We start from the raw sequence: 16,852 nt of genomic DNA, 5'->3' as shown, positions 1-16,852 counted from the left end.
CAGCGACAGGACGGGGGACCAAAGGGGCACAGAAGGGGGTTGGGCATATGTCAACAGCACGGGGGCCAGAGGGGTAACAATGAGTACACTGGGGCCAGTGGGCAGGGGAACACAGTGTATTCACAAAAGGGGCTGGGTATTACATAGAGACATCACAGGGACCAGAGGGTACACAGCAATATGACGGGGAGTCCGGGGGCGGGGACACACAGCGACAACATGGACCAAACAGGCTGGGGGACACAGCAGCATCATGGGGATTGCGAGGAGTTATGACCCAAGGAGATTGTTTTTCTGCATTTCAGGAATACGGTTTTTTATAGCCAAATGAATGGGCGTATTCATTGATGACGTGGTTAAGAGTTCCATTGTGTATTTAGTCATTGGGTTGTTCGAAATGTAATGGCTTCAGAAGGTTGATATTGGTGTTATGGTTATTGGTGTTACGTTTTTAGAGCTTTGCAGAATGTCCTATAGTCTTGGGTGTGTCGAATATGAGGGGTAAGCAAGTTCCACAGTCAGGGCCAAGGCTGAGAAGGCGGATCCTCCAATCCTGACAGAGTTAGTGGTTGGGATCACTAAAAGGCGGGCAGTGCTTGATCTTAGGGTGCGGGTGGGAGGTATGGTTTTATCTTTTCTTGCATGTATAATGGGCCGGTCTTGTGTACTGCACAGTGAGTGATGCACAGGGTCTTCAAAGAGGCCCTTCGTCCGACTGGAAGCCAGTGGATGGTTCAGGGAGCTGGAGAGGTCTCTTGGACCTATGGTGAGGCATAGTTTAGCAGCAGCGTTTTGCACTCTTTGGAGTTTATTAAGAAGGTAAGCTGGGACTCCTAGGTATAGGGAGTTGGCATAGTCCAGCCTCAACATTACAATAGACATAACAGCGGCAAGTCTGTTCGGGAAGGGGAGGTAAGGAAAGAGGTGTCTGAGATGAGATGGTAGGGGCAACATCTAAACACATTGTTGATCTGACGGGAGAGGGTTAGGCCAGAGTCCATAGTGCAGCCTAGGTTTTTTACAGTGTCGGAGGAGGGTTGGGGGGGGGTTTATCCCAGGGACGGGGGCCAGGGAAGTGGATGAGATAGAAGGGCAGTGTTGCCGCACACCATGATTTCGGTTTTAGTGGGGTTTAGGAGGAGGTGGTTTTATTGTCATCCATCGGTCAACATCTAGAAGACAGGCTTTGTGGTGGGGCTGGGGGTTGGTGTCCGAATTGTGGATTTTAAGGATGATTTGGGTATCGTCAGCGTAGTTGTAGCACGATATGTTGTGCAAGCAGTTGATTCCAGGAAGAGTGGACATATAGAGGTTGATTAGGAGAGCAGATAGACATGCGCCTTGCGAGCAGCTGAGACAAAAGGGGAGAGGAGGGTTATTTTGTTTCCTGTTGCTGAGGAAGGAGGCGATCCACTTGAGAGCAGTGCCATGGATTCCAAGGGAGTGGAAATGGTCAAGGAGGATTGAGTGGTTAATCGTGTCAAATCAATCAGCAAATAGAGTTGATGAACGACAAACAGGATTTGTGAAACACGTGGGATGTTCTTTGAATCTGTTAATCCTGAACCTATTAAAGATGGAAGCTATCCGTATGGATACCCCCGTTTACCTTGCCTTTGTGGATTTCTCATGTGCTTTTGATATGATTGATAGAGAGCTTTTGTGGCAAAAGCTGGAGGTGTGGGGCTGTCCTGTTGGTTTAACACAGGGTATCAAAGTACTGCATACAGAAACGTCTATTTCTATTCGTCTAGATCACACAGGCACACTGTCATCTCAAATTAGGACACACAAGGGGGTGAAACAGGGTTGCCCGTTGGCTGCAGCAATATTCAGCTTGTTTATTTCAGACATTGGTGATTCAATAAACTTGGTGAGGTCTTTTCAACCTAGGCTCCAGTCATCTAAAATAAGCTGTATTTTGTATGCTGATGATGTAGTTATTCTGGACGTAACCCCGATTGGGTTACAACGAAAACTTGAGGCAGTCCAGAAGTATGTAACTACAAATAACATGAAGATTAATGCAGCTAAGAGCGAAATCCTGGGGTTGCATAACTTGAGAAAGAGACAAAATGCAAAGGGTTGTAAGTTTGCATGGAAGTTAGGCCAGGAGTCACTTTGCATAGTAAAAAGTGTAAAGTACCTAGGTATGACGCTAAATTCCAGCATTTGCGACGCGCCATGAGTACTTGAATCTAAAAGGAAATGTGGCCAATTGGCATGTCAGGCATTAATTCTGCACAGAAAGTTTGGAAAATGTTCAATGCGACCTGTGCGAGACTTCTATGAACAGAAAGTTTCACCAATACTAACTTTTGGAGCCGAGAATGCCTTTGGATGTTCACCTAAGAATTGGGCTTCGTTAGAACATGTGCTTTGGACTAAAGCCTTAAGTCTGCCACCAGGCATATCAACAGCGTGTATAAGATATGAATTAGCTCTGATTTCTTTGCACGCTCGGATTAGTTGGAATCTATTGGCATTGTATCGTAAAACTAGAGGTGACGAGGGAATTTTGCAGTTCCGTTTACTACACAATGCCTCATCGGATGGAAAGGACATTGTTGCCCGGTGGGTAAAATGCTGTGAAGATCTGCTGTTGGAATGTGACATCAGCGTCGAAACTCTCCATGCAAATCCCTCAGCAGCAAAAATAAAGATGTGGAGAACACATTGGGAAGCTACATGTAAAGAGAGACCAGTTGCGAGATCAATGGAGCATGCTCCTGCTGAGGCAAGAGGTTTTAATGTGCAACAAAAATATCAGCAGCTATTTCCAAATCCCAAGGCATGGAGACTGTTTATGCTGTTTCGCTTAAATGCTCTACAAACCAAAGAGCAGTCCAGCGATTGGGCCTGCAATGCTGGTGTTAATCTCTCGTGCAGATTCTGTAAGAGCGTAACTGAATCGCTTAAACATTTGGTATTGTTTTGTCCAAAATTGAAAGATGAGCGCTCTATTCACTTGGCACGTTGGAGTGAGGACCATCTGACGTTATGCGCGGAAGAATGGTGGGGGGCGTATGTGGAATGGCAGTGACATGAAACTAAAAATGCCTATGACATCCTTCCTAGTAGTGATTGACGCAAGACTAAAGGCTGGCAATGAACTGCAGGATAAGAGATTGATGCAATAGCCAGATGAACAGGACATATTGATTAAAATGAGACAAGGAAGGGATGGAGGTTGGGAGGGAGCTGTGTTGGGGATTGTATGTTATTTGTAATATTTTAAAGGTTTGAATTTAAACCAATAAAATAAAAAAATAAAAAAAATAATCGTGTCAAAGGCTGCAGAGAGGTCGAGGGGAATTAGTGCAGCGCATCCTTCAGTCTGCAGTGACCTTAAGATCATCCCAGATCGAGGTCAGAGTGGTTTTGGTTCCATGTTGTGGTCTGAAGCCTGATTGTGCGGGGTCAAGGAGGTTGTTGGATTCAACAAAGGCGTTAAACTAGGAGTATGCTGTTCGGTAGTGTTGCAAGGAATCTGGTGTTTGAGATGTGTCTGTAGTTTTTAGGGTCAAGGGGGTCGAGGGATGGCTTTTTAAGAAGAGGCTTGACATGAGCAATTTTTAAGTTATAGGGGAAGATGACAGAGCTGAGGGAGTCATTTAGTATGGTTCTTGCATGTTTTCCTGCACAGGTAGACGAGAATATTTATTTTAGGACAGAGGCGGGGCAGGAGTCAAGGAGGGAGCCATACTGTTTGCTAGCAGATAGTAGGTCTAGAAACTTGTCTCTGGAGATGGGTCTGAAGGAATCGAAGGTGGGGGAATTGGGTGTTGGAGGCTGTTGGATTGGTCGGTTGTTGCGGGCGGGGGAGAGGAGGGAAAGTTTGTTGTTAAGGGGGGGTTGTCCTCTCATGAGCGGTGGTGTAAAAGTGCAGGGAGAGGGAGTCACAGAGTGATTGAGATGGGGCTGATTGGGTAGAGGTGCAAGTGGGTTTGACGAATTCAGATATGATTCTATGGAGTTCTTTGCTGCGGTTTCCACAGTTGAGAATTAGTTTGTTGTAATAGGCTTTTTTTGGCTTTCCGGATTTCAGCTTTGTAGTTACGATGGTGCAATGCGAAAGTGGATCTGCTGAGATCGGGTTTCGATGCTCGCCATTTGCGTTCCATAGTTATTTTGTTTTTTTTGGCGTTCCTCAGTTCGGCCGTGAACCATTTGGGGAATGGTCCATTGCGTGAGGAAGCGGGGCACGAGGGGGTTAGAGGAATTAATGATTCATTGAGCCAAGAGTCGAAAGAGTCGATGGTTAAGGATCTGTCTGGGGGGGGGGCGTTGTAGTGGATCTAAGGAGTAGGGCTTTGGTAAGGTCAGGAAGGATCTTTACTTCCAGCGTTTGTGGTCTTGGAAGGCATCCAGGGGGGTGGGGGGGGTCTAGGAGGATGGGCAGGGGTGAGGATGGAGAAAGGGATGACAAAGTGATCGGACCAGATGAGTGGTTTGGGGGGGGGGAATAGATTAATCAGGTCATGGGAGCTGACGATTGCATCAAGGGTGTGCCCCCTTGAGTTTTTGTTTATTTGGTAATGCACACCAAGCCCTTAGGTAGACGGGCGCAACAGAAACAGGAAATCTTAAAGCTTAGTTAAAGTACAAGGAAGCAATCCTTAGAGCAGGTAATTGCAATAGGAGCAGAGTACAAGAAAACAGATACATCAAGTGCATAGCAATGGTCTTGGTGAATCTGTAGAGCAGGTTATTGCAGTAGGGACGAAATACAAGATACACGGGGTACATCAAATACATAGTAGTAGTCTTGGTGAGTCAGGACACGTTAACATAAGTATCTGTGTGTGCATAAGTACATATACACATATGTATGTGCAGCCTTGCCTATCTGCGCCAACGTGTGTTCATGGTACATACAAATATGACAAAGCAGACAACCATGCGTACACGGTTAATCAAAGTACAATGTGATTTGGCTAAAAAGCAGCGGTCGAGTTTGGGCCAGATAGGTAGAGGTGTAAGTCGTCAGTTAGGTGTCGTTGGTGTGTAGCCACTTGAGTATCTTGTGTCTAAATTTAGGTTGTTCTAGTCTGAGGTCGATTGGTAATTTGTTCCAACATTGCGCAGCTTTGACTGGGAAGCTGGTTCCTCCTGCTGTCGAACGTTTGAACCTAGGAATTTCTAACATGGATGAATTAGCAGATCTCGATGGACGGGTAGCTGTTCTCCTATTAATTTTATCCATTAGGTATGGAGGAGCTAGGTTATTCAGGCATTTGGAGGTGAGGGATGATGTTTTGAGGAGGATTATGTCTGTTATTTTCAGCCAGTTCATCTCTTTCCTGAATTGGGTAATATGCTCTCTGTAAGGGATGTTCAATGCTGCCCTCAGGGCGTTATTCTGCAGTCTTTGAATTTTGTCTGTAATATATTTATTGGCTCCTGAGCACAGGGCATTACAGTAATCTAATCTTGACATAATAAGAGCATTGGCAAGTGTGGTGCAGCTAGCTCTCGAGAGATATGTCCTAGACGCTCTGGTAAGTTTGCAAGTATAAGTTGTGGATGAGGCCAGTGAGTTGACTTGCTTTTTGAGAGTGAGAGAGGAGTCCAAATAGAATCCTAAGGTTTTGACTACAGACATCACCTTGATAGGGTTGTTATCAATGTTAAAGGTTGTGTAGTTTGGGCTGAGTTTTTGGATGTTGGCTTCAGAGCCTAAGATTAGTAACTCTGTTTCGAGGGGATTGGGTCCTCCGATGTATTCCATATCTATGACAGTAATCACCACAGCTGTGCTGCTTTGGAAAATCTTCGGCGTCTGCGTCGATACGCCGCCCTCAAGGACCTCCTCCGTCGGCCGACGTCACTGGATGTTATAAGTAGGACGCACAACTCCCGTAGCCTCAGTTCCATTTTTTCCGCGATCGTGGTTGCTTCAGAGATCTCGGCGCACCTCGACTCTTTGGAGTTCTTGTTCTTTCTCGGTTCTTTCGAACCTGTTTGGTATTGTGAAGTCTTTCTTCGTGAGGATGTCTACCTCGTCTTCCACACCGCGTCCGGTCTTAAAGAAGTGCGGGGAGGTAAGGTGTCCAAGCCCCGAAAGTCGACGTCTGCGGGCTTTCGCCGGATGATTCGAGGGGCGACTCTCCGTGTCGTCGTCGGAAGTCCAGCGGGTCTCGGTCCCGGAGTCGGTCTCGCCACTTCTCTGCCTCTTCGAGGCACTCCCGGAAGCGCCGGCATCGGTCGCCTTCCCCGTCCTCTTCCGAGGACTCCGCTTGTCGGCGGGTCGCTTACCCCACCAAGCATGCGACGGGAAGAAAATGTTCGCGATTCTCGAATCGCAGGGCACTGGTCCGTCCGTGCCTCTGAGTGGGGTCAGTCGTGATCGGTCGAGAGACACTGCTCGCACGCCTTCGGGCTCGGGTGGTCGTCACAATTCGCGGGAGATGTCCCGCTCGGACAAGGGGAATCTTTCTCGTCATGCCCGGTCCAGGACCCTGTCCTCGACGCGCTCGAGACCGTGTGAACCTGTGGTGTCTTCACGGAAGGAGTCGACGCCGGTGGCGCCAAGGTCGTCGACTGACTCTTTCGAGGCCCCGCCTTCGAAGAAGTCGTCAACGCCATCGGTGCTCCCACCGTTGAAGGACACGCTCGGGCCCCCGGCCTCGAGGACTGTGTCGGCGCCGTCAATGCTGTCGGCGCCGCGTTTAACTCTGATTCACTCGACGCCTTTCGAGGCTGTGTCGACGGGGGTACCCCGAGGCTTGGTGGAACCCCCTAGAAAGGCTCTGGCCAAGGTCAAGGATGGCTTTGGTTCACATTCTGTGCCTTCTTGCCGCCATCTTGAGTTTATTTCAGAGGTGGATGAGGGCTCTGATGATGGCATGGTTCCTAATACGGTGCCAGACGAGATTCTCTCGGGCCATAGCCAATTTGAGGACCTGAGGCAGTCCCTGCACGATGCTAGTGGGCTGGACACCTCTCCGGAGGTGGAGTTTTGTAGGCCTGATCCTGGCACTCATGCCGACTCCTCGTATCGGCGCCTTATGTCGAGGGTCACCGAGTACTTGGGATGGTCTGCTCCCCCGGGGGAGTTTCTTCATGATGACCTTACAGGTATCCTCGACCTTGGTCCACCAACTGACCCGGTACTGCCGTTTCATATGGCTCTACAGAGGAGGGTGGCGGCGGCGGCTTGGACTGCTCCGGAGAGTCTCCCGGCAGTGGGCAAGTCTTTGCCGCGAAAATACCGCCCAGCCAGTAGCGACCCCTGCTACTTGTCCAAGCACCCTACTCCGGAGAGTTTTGTGGTGCAGGCGGCTATGGCCCCGGCAAAGCAGGCGTTGTATCCTACCATCCCTCCTGATAGGGACGACAAGCGTTTTGATGGCTGGGCAAAGAAAGTGTTTTCTGCTGGGGGTCTGGCGCTTCAGGCGGCCAACTCCATATGTGCCTTGTCACGTTTCACGCACACTCTGTGGAACTGTGTTTCCTTGGCGGCTGAACATATTCCCGAAGGGGGCGAATGGGATGGTTTCCTTGCCATGGTTCAGGATGGCAAGGATGTCATGTGTGAGGCGTTCAGTCGGGTTTGGACATGGCTGATTGCGTCAGCCGATCCATGGTGGCGAGCACCGTGATACGCAGGTTGACGTGGTTGCGGAAGTCGGGGGTTTGCTCCTGATGTGCAGGCCCGGCTCCTCAACATGCCCTTTGACGGGGAACCTCTTTTTGGCAGCAAGGCTGACTAGAGCCTTGAGAGGTTGCAGACCTCAAAAGCTGCAGCAAAGTCATTGGGCGCTGCAGTTAGACAACCTGTGCCTTTTCGTCCTAGGGGACAGCAATGGAGGGGAGGTTCCTTCCGTTATTACTCATAAAGCGAGAAGAGCTGCCAGTCAAAGAGGCCACCGTAGGAGTGAAAAGCAAGGTACTCGAGGTGCCAAGGCCGCTCAGGCAATTGCCTCTTTGCCCTCAGGCAATGCTGCAGCTGCTTCAGCTCAGTCATGAGGCCATGTCCCATGGTTCGCCGGTTAGGGGATGGCTGGCGCAGCATCTTGCAGAGTGGTGCGCCATTACTTCAGATGTGTGGGTTCTGGAGATCATAACCCACGGCTACTGTCTTCCTTTCCGGCAGAGGCCTCAAGACAATCCACTGGGGAATCTCTCTTTGAAGAGTCCGGATCCGCTCCTTGCGCAGGAAATTCAGCCCTGCTGGAGAAAGGCGCCATAGAACTTGTGCCTGTAGCGGAGAGGAACAAGGGATGGTATTCCCCTTATTTTTTTATTTCCAAGAAAGACGGGGGATTGAGACCCATCATGGACTTTCGGGGGGTTGAACAAACTCCTCAGGAAGGACAAGTTCAAGATGGTTACTCTCAAGTCCTCCAGGCCCTTCAACTTCAGGACTGGTTGGTGTCTCTCGACTTCAGGACGCTTATTTTCATGTGCCGATACATCCAAAGCACAAGAAGTACCTGAGGTTCGCGGTTGGCGACTCGCACTTTCAGTTTCTGGTCCTGCCGTTCGGATTGACCTCTGCCCCGAGGGTCTTCACCAAGCTCATGGTAGTGGTGGCAGCGCACCTCAGGAAAGGGGGGATTCACGTCTACCCCTACCTGGACGATTGGTTGATCAGGGCACGCTCTTCCGAGCAAGTCCTGGATCATCTGTCGGTCACCTGCCACTCCCTCCACAAGCTGGGCTTCTCCCTCAACTTAAAGAAGTCCCATTTGACACCAACTCAGAAGCTCCAGTACATCGGAGCGGTGCTCGACACGTCCCTGGGGCTGTGTTTTCCACCCCAGGTGAGGGCTCTTCACATTCAGCAGATGGTGGACAAGTTTCAGCTTGCCCAGAGTCTCCCAGCGTTCGAGTTCTTGAGATTGCTCAGCCTCATGGCATCCTGCATTCTTCTGTTGCCAGAGGCCAGGTTGCGGATGAGATCTTTGCAATGGGCACTCAAGCTCCAGTAGTCTCAGTCCTCCGGCAGGATGTCGGACCCTGTTCAGGTGCCGTCCTCGGTCGCCCAGGATCTTCTGTGGTGGGCCGTCGAAGACAATCTGATGAAGGGGGCTCCTTTTTGGCTGCCCTAGCCGGAGGTGACGATCGTGACGGACGCATCCCTCACAGGATGGGGAGCTCATGCCAACGAGTTGACAGTAGGCGGTCGTTGGTCTCCGTCGGAGTCCAGACTCCATATCAATATGTTGGAGCTGAGGGCTGTCAGGCTAGCCCTGAAGGCTTTTCTGTCGACTGTGCGAGGGAAGAATGTCCTGATCCTAACGGACAACACTGTGGCCATGCACTACCTCAACAAAAAGGGGGGGGGGCAGGGTCAGTTCCTCTGTGCAGGGAGGGGATGCAGCTCTGGTTCTGGGCAATCTAGCAGGAAGTTTCGATCTCGGCAGTTCATCTGGCCGGAGACGAAAACGAGACGGCTGACGCTTTGAGCAGTCAGAGTGAGATCTCTCACAAGAGGGAGTTGGCTCAGGAGATTCTCCTGGAGATCTTTGCCCTTTGGGGGACCCCTCAAGTGGATCTCTTCGCCTCCAGTGTCAACCGGAAGTGCGAAAGGTTCTGCTCGCGGGAATTTCCTCCAAACGGAGCCTTAGGAGACACGTTCATGGTGGAGTGGTCATTCCCACTGCTGTACGCGTTTCCTCCAGTCCCCATCATCCCGCAAGTACTACGGAGGTTCGGTTCCCGGATGATCCTCATTGCTCCGGCGTGGGCCCGGAGGACGTGGTACCCGGACCTTCTCGACTTGTCCATCTGCACTCCACATCGTCTTCCCTACCAAGATGATCTGCTCTCACGGGAGGGGGGTCAGGTTCTCCATCCAGAGGTCAGATCCCTCAACCTTCACGCTTGGTTTCTGAAAGGTTGCGGTATAAGGATTGGGACCTCCCTGAAGACGTGATGGAGGTGTTGCTCTCGGCCAGACGGCCAGCAACAAAGTCCCTGTACCGTTGCCGTTGGTGTAAGTTCTGCGACTGGTGCAGGGTTCAGAATGTGGATCCTTTTGCATGTGACATTCCCATGGTTCTGTCTTTTTTGCTTTCTTTGGCCCACAGGGGCTTACAAGTGGGTACCGTTAAAGGTTACCTGGCGGCGCTGTCCATATTTAAACGCTCGTCTGAAGAGTGTTCCTATTTTAAAATTCCTTTAATTTCTCAGTTTCTGAAAGGGCTCACTAATGTTTTCCCTCCGTCACCTTTCCAGGTGCCAGGTTGCGATTTGAACCTTGTTCTCAAGTTTCTGATGGCTGCTCCGTTTGAGCCTTTGCATTCCTGCCCTTTGAGACTGTTAACTCTTAAACCTGTATTTTTGGTTGCGGTCACTTCCGCTCGCAGAGTGAGTGAGTTACAGGCACTTTCAGTTAAGCCACCCTTCACCGTGTTTCATAAGGACAGGGTTGTCCTTAGAGTTCGTCCTTCCTTTCTGCCGCAGGTGGTGTCGGAATTTCATTTAGGCCAGAAGGTTGTTCTTCCGGCGTTTTATCCTCCTCCACATCCTGGTAAGGAAGAGGAGAGGCTCCATAGGCTTGATCCTAGGAGGGCGTTAAGCTTTTATATTTCACGCATGTCCCGGGTCAGAGTGGACGAGCAACTCTTCATTGGCTACGCTGGAAGGCGTTTGGGACAAGCTGTGACGAAACAGACTTTGTCTCGCTGAATTATTTTGGCTATCTCTGAGTGTTACCGGTTGTTTTACGGGCCCATTCTACCAGGGGTATGGCTGCCTCTACTGCCCTACAGAGTGGTGTTCCTATTCGTAACATCTGTGATGCAGCCACCTGGGCTTCGGTAAATACTTTTGTACGTCACTACTCCCTCGATTCCATCCGGGGGCAGGATCTGGCCTTTGGCAAGGCGGTCCTTTACTCCGCAATTTGATTGGGCATTCTAAATTTCTGTTTTCTAAATTCTTTTCCCACCTGGTACTGCTTTGGGAGTCTGTCATAGATATGGAATACGTCGAAGGACCGAATCCCCTCGAAGAACAAGTTACTCTCTTACCTGGTAACGTTCTTTCGATGGGATGGTCCGACTACGTATTCCATATCGCTCCCTCCCTGCCTTCCCTGCTACAGAATTTCTTATGCGATTGCAGCTTACGTTTCCGCAAGGCTTTGTGTGTCAGACTGGCAGAAGACTGATGGCACACGTTCTGGGAAAAAACTACAACTGAGGCTACGGGCGTCGTCCGTCCTACTTATAACATCCAGTGACGTCGGCCGTCGGAGGAGGTCCTCGAGGGCGGCATATAGACGTCATCGACGCAGGATGCAGACGATTTTCCGAAGCAGCACAGCTGTGGTGATTACTGTCATAGATATGGAATACGTCGTCAGACCATCCCATCGAAAGAACGTTACCAGGTAAGAGAGTAACTTGTTCTTTTTCGTCATTGAGGCAGAGGCCATGGGATGCCATCCGTGCCTGAATAAGGGTGTATATCTTATTCACCAAGGCTGAGTTCGTCTCAAAGTTGCCCGAAAGGGGTATGAGGATCTGTGTGTCATCTGCATAGTTAGTGTAGGTGACACCCAGTCTGTCCAACTTGTCAAACAGAGGCTTGGTGAAGATATTATACATAGTCGGAGAAACGCAAGAGCCTTGTGGGACCCCGGAGGTTATTTAGATGGGGTCGGCAGAGGCTGAAGTAGAGAAGACTCTCATGGTCCGGTTAGATAAGAAGGATTGGACCCAAGCTATAGGCTCTTTCGAGAAGTTGGCGGCAGATTGGAGATGGTTGCATAACACTGCATGATCCACCAAGTCGAACGCTGCCGACAAGTCTAGTAGGAGTAGCAGAGCCATTTTTCCATTATCCTTTAGTTCTTCAATTTGTGTCTTAAGTTCTAGCAGCGCTGTTTCAGTGCCATGGAGAGGGTGGAAGCCCGATTGTCGTGAGCCAAGTAGGTGGTTGGCTTCCAGATAGTCCTGGATTTGTATGTAAACAGCTTTATCTAAAATTCTAAGAAGAAATGCACAGTGGTAATGGGTCTGTAATTTGTGGGGATAGTGGGATCCAGCGTTTGTTTTTTGAGTTATGGGAGGACCCATGATTCTTTAAGATTGGCCGGTACTGTATTAGCTTTAAATGAGGAGTTTATCAGTTTGGAGATAAAAGGGGCTAGATCTCTAGCTGCATCCTTTATTATCTATGCTGGGCATGAGTGGGTTGGACCGTTCATATGAAGGGAGAGGTTGAGTGCATCTAGACTATCGAACAGTGGATGGGTCATGCGGTTGGCGGGAATGTCCAACCAGATATTGAAGTCTCCTAGGAGAGTCAGAGAGGGGTGATTTACTTGAATAGTGGCTACAGAATAACAGAGGTTGTTTGAGAAATGTCTATCATAACAAGGGGTTCTGTAGATGAGTAGGAAGCTGTGGGAGAAAGTCGGAGGTAGCGAGAGTTTGACTAGAAGGGATTCACATGAGGGAATGCATGTCCTATGATGGCTATTTCACTGCATTTTTTTGCTGCCTTTTCTTTATGGGGGAAACCCCCCATAACACCCTTTTCTGACCCTCTAATCCCACATCCATGACCCTAAAGTCCCATTACAATATATACCTGCAATGCCCCCTTAAAAAGTGATAAAATGGATATTCACCAATTTCAGCAAAATGGCCCTGGTGAATTGGGCAGGTACCATGTAGCACAGCATTTAGTTTGTTGCTATTGAGACAAAGGACACTTTTACTCATCCAATTGTTTGACTAAGCCCACCGGAGGCACCTTAAGTGAATTAAGAAGTAACACAGAGGCAATTATCAGAAGTGATTATTGAGGGCAATAACCATCTGTTTTTTGTAGTGCTTTTTGCATCATGGCTAATTATACAACATGAGTGATACCTCTATTTGTGCAAGATAGATTCTCAAAGTATGCCAACAAAATGGCATAGTTTTACTTGAGCTAAAAAACATGATCAACATACAATGCCACTCACTGCCTTTTCGAGGATTTAAAACTGCAAATGCCACCCCAGTGTCAATGTGATGTTTTACAGTTTCTGTTAATTTCCGAGTTGTGATTAACTACCTTAACTTCTTTTTCTTTATTTGCTTACAGGGTTAAGGAAGAGAAGCCCAAAGGATATGCTGATGAGCCAAACCCAGTAGAACCAACTCTTGTTGAGAAAAAGGAGGCAGTCAAGGAAGTCATTGTGAAGAAAGAGGAGACCCCAGATGCTGACGTCAATTTAGGAGGTATCAACAATGACATAGAATTGAAGGTGGAATCACCAGAAGACATCCAGGAGCTTGACAAAAAGAAGGAAGGAAGGGATAGCTCAGCCAGTGACGAAGAGGACTCAAAAGGTAACCAGGGCCAAAAGCAGTCCAGGTCATCGAGCGAGGAAAGGGGTACCCATTGGGTAGAAAAGCATAGCCCAAAGGAGCCAAAAAAACGCCACAAGAAGGAGAAGGGCGAAGGCGGTTCAAGCAGCAAGAAAGAGCGACAGCACAAGGAAAGGGATCATGAGAAGAGAGATCGAGGAGACCAGCCAGAGAAGGAGCGGCACAGGGAAAAAGGAGAACGGCACAGGCACAGCAGCAAGGGTGAGTCCCGCAAGCGGGATGAGGCAGAGGGCCGGTCTCGCACCAAAGACAAGAAGGAGAAGTCCGAAAAGGATCGAAAGCGAGATAAAGACCGGGATGATAAGCATTCTGAGAGGGAGCGACCAAGAAATGGAAAGGAAAAGGATAGAGGTGAGAAACACAGGGAACGGGAGGAGCAGTCAAAAGCAGAGAAGAAAGAGCGAGCTGAGAAAGACTGGAAAAAGCTTGATGACCAGAAAGGGGAGTGTCCACAGTTTGCAAGAAAGGAGGGAGAGTCATTTAGTGATGGAGAAAAGAAACAGACAAACGAGTCTGTTCTAGAAAAAGATTTGGCAAAGGAGAAACCACCAGTCCAGGAAATTGGCATGCTTGATGACCAACTGTCTATCACAGGAGGACACAAAGTGGTAGAGAGTGAGGAGGAAGGTAAAGTCAGTACAGAAAGTAGTTCACATCTTGAAGGACTGCCTGAAATGAAACGCAAGGAGGCAGAAGGGGAGGAGGATGAGGCATTGGGATCAAGGCAAACAGAAGACTCAGCAGAGAACAGAAACAAGTTTGCAAAGCGCAGCAGTGAAGAGACTGTGGTGTCTGCAAGGGACCGGTATCTCGCTAGGCAAATGGCTCGAGTTAGCACCAAGCCCTACATTGAGAAGGAGGAAGATTAGAGCAGTGTGCACTGGACAGAAACAAATGGTTGGAAGGTTTTTTTGCTTGTAAAGTCAAGGAAAGTTAGACAGAGTGGTTTGATGTGTTTTGCCACTCCTCTCAATAATTGAAGAAATCAACCGTCCAACTTATTGTTTTATTTTTCTTAAAATTAGTAGTGTGTTGACCTACCTATGCTGCTTCCTCCATTTTGTGCTTATGATTAGATGTGTGGACAGTTTTGTTCGATGTGTATTCGCCCACAAAGGAGATCCTTCCCACTGAAGCCTCTAAATGATGTTCATACTAAGAGTGAGAGGATCTAAAATATTCCTGTCCCTTAAGGCAACTGAGAAGATTTAAAAAAAGCTCCCGGTATATACAAGCATCTAGAAATGTATGCTGTACTAAAGTTTGTGATTTGGGTTACTGGTGGGGCAGTGGTGAAATATGCTCCAATCATCTCAAAATGCATGTGTCCCCATTTGGGTAGCTTGTATACGCTCCTGTTTAAAATGTGACTTCAATACTTTTAAAGTTCTAGACTTGAACTTTGCAATTCCAAAAAGCAGAGACACATTCTCCAATGCAGCGCTTGTCCGGTAATTTGTATTGGGCTTTCTCCACACTCCTTTTACCTTCCCTCTTGATGCTAAAGATGCGAGAGTCCAGGCCCTGTTTGTGGATGAGAGTTTTCCCTCAGTCTTCCGTTTTATCATCGCCTTCCCTGTCATAGTTTACTTAGAAACCCATATTCACATTGTATCAGTGCAGACCATTACCATAAGGTCTCAACATTTTAAGAGTCCTGGTTAAGTTCTGGATAGAGGCTTCCGAGAGGCAAAGGATGGTTCAGAACAAGCCTAGCCTCTGTTTGATTTCTCGCATTGCAATACTGCAGACATATAATACATTGCCTCTGATCTAAGGGAATAAAACAGGGTGCAAATGCAAGCAGCTTTTGTCGTACACTGCAGCGGATGGAGAATTTCCAACGTTGTTTACCTGTTGTGTAGTCCATATTTTTCCCACTGCATAACTCGGCTCTACAGCCGTGAAAACGTTTGCGTGTTTTGGTTCTCCATGTACTTACTTGCTGAAATAAAATTCCTGAAAGATTCACTTGTGCGCTTTTTGTCTGTAGTAATGCCATGGACTAGCTATAGAAACAGTAATGCCTGTATTATCTTAATGTAGGTTCAAACAAATACAGTTCTAAAAACTCGGCAAAGAAAATAAATGTATGAAGTATCTTTATTTCCAACCAAGGGCCTGATTCTGAGCTCCGCCATACAAATGCTGCAGCATCTGCATGTATTTTTATGCCGATGTAAATGCTGGAGATCTCTATGAAGTCCACCTGCTTTATGCACCACCAGACCCCATAGGGATCCATAGCAGGCAGTGTTTACAATTGCAATTTAACCATGCCAGACATGCTTGCTTGTAATTTTGAACACTGATTACCATGCGGGCATGGTAAGCAGTGTTCAGTATTGAAATTAAACGCAGAGTTTAATTGTAATTTTGAACGCCACTTGCCATGCGAGCAAATTAAAAGTAAACGCTTCCTGGCATGCAAGCATGCCTGGCAGCATTTACTTACTTCTCCAGCATGGGGTCTGGCATGGATTCACATGCTCATGAATATTCCCCGTCGTCAGGCTGGGAATCCTCGGTAAAGAAAAAAACCAGTATCAGTTTCGTTTCTGATCTGTCTTTCGTAGTAATAACCAATCACTGGTCTCTGCGTCATACTGACCACAGCCAATGACTGCCCTCTACCTAAGCACCGCCTCTGGCAGCCATCTTCAGATTTTTACCGCACGTTCATGTGTTGGGATCCTCGTGCTATTGCTCTCGAGCGTTAGTGCTATTTTTTCACGTTTTTTCTCAAAAACTTCGTTTTTTTCGGTCAAAAGAGCCTCAAGCTCCACCGACTCTCCATCCGATCAACGGGGACCCGTGTCGGATTCGTCTGCGCCCCTCAAGGGTGAAGATTCCGTCGAGCTATGCTTTTGGAGGACTCCAGAAGCTTCTCAGGCCCGGACATGGCCCAGGAGAAGGGAAGCTCGACGCCCGGAAAGCTGTTCAGGGTCTGCCCTGGATGCCAGCTGCAGAACGTCTTTAAGGAGGACTAACACTCCTTTTGTCTCTACTGCTTACATGAGGACAAGACGCACGTGGAGAAGGACTGTGCGTTTTGCGGCAATATGTCGGAGCGGACCATGAAGGACCGCCATCAATGTCTCGCCAACTGGCTGGAAGGGAAGAGCCCGTCAGGCGACAATAAGAGGAAGAAATCCGAGCGGTCTTCTAAGACCTTTGAGGACGCCCCGGCGACGGGGGTCCAACACAAGGCCAAGCACCGCGAGTCCGCTGGCACAGGGAGCGCCGAACGGTCGGGCTCTACGGGCGCCAGGCAGGGCGCACCCTCCACGGCACCTTCAGCCACGAGCCAACGCTCTGGGTCGGGTAAGAGGAAGGGCGAGCACCCGGTCGAGCTCGAAGGCCCCATCGGAGGGGGAGCGAGGCAGTGTCCCCCCCCCCTCAAGGATAAGGCGGTGAGCGCACCTAAGGTGGTGAAGGCCTTAATCCATCCGGCCAAGCCCTCTATCGAAACTGTCGCGGCGGCCCTGGCTCAGCCTGTGGAGGCTACACCAGTG

General features: G+C 48.9%; 1 protein-coding gene across 1 annotated transcript in view; it reads left to right on the top strand.

Moving 5' to 3' along the window:
* NSRP1 (nuclear speckle splicing regulatory protein 1) overlaps positions 1-15,308 on the top strand; it is a 469,150-nt gene extending 453,842 nt beyond the window's left edge. The window contains exon 7 of the mRNA XM_069615252.1: positions 13,051-15,308. Coding sequence (XP_069471353.1) covers positions 13,051-14,206 — 1,156 coding nt within the window. The 3' untranslated portion in view covers positions 14,207-15,308. The remainder of the gene's footprint in view (positions 1-13,050) is intronic.
* The last annotated feature ends 1,544 nt before the right edge of the window (positions 15,309-16,852 follow it).

This window comes from Ambystoma mexicanum, chromosome 9 (genome assembly GCF_040938575.1).
Source record: "Ambystoma mexicanum isolate Mex_15411 chromosome 9, UKY_AmexF1_1, whole genome shotgun sequence".
NCBI classification, from domain to species: domain Eukaryota; kingdom Metazoa; phylum Chordata; class Amphibia; order Caudata; family Ambystomatidae; genus Ambystoma; species Ambystoma mexicanum.
Note: the sequence above shows the minus strand (reverse complement) of the source record. Positions and strands in the feature narration are given on the sequence as shown.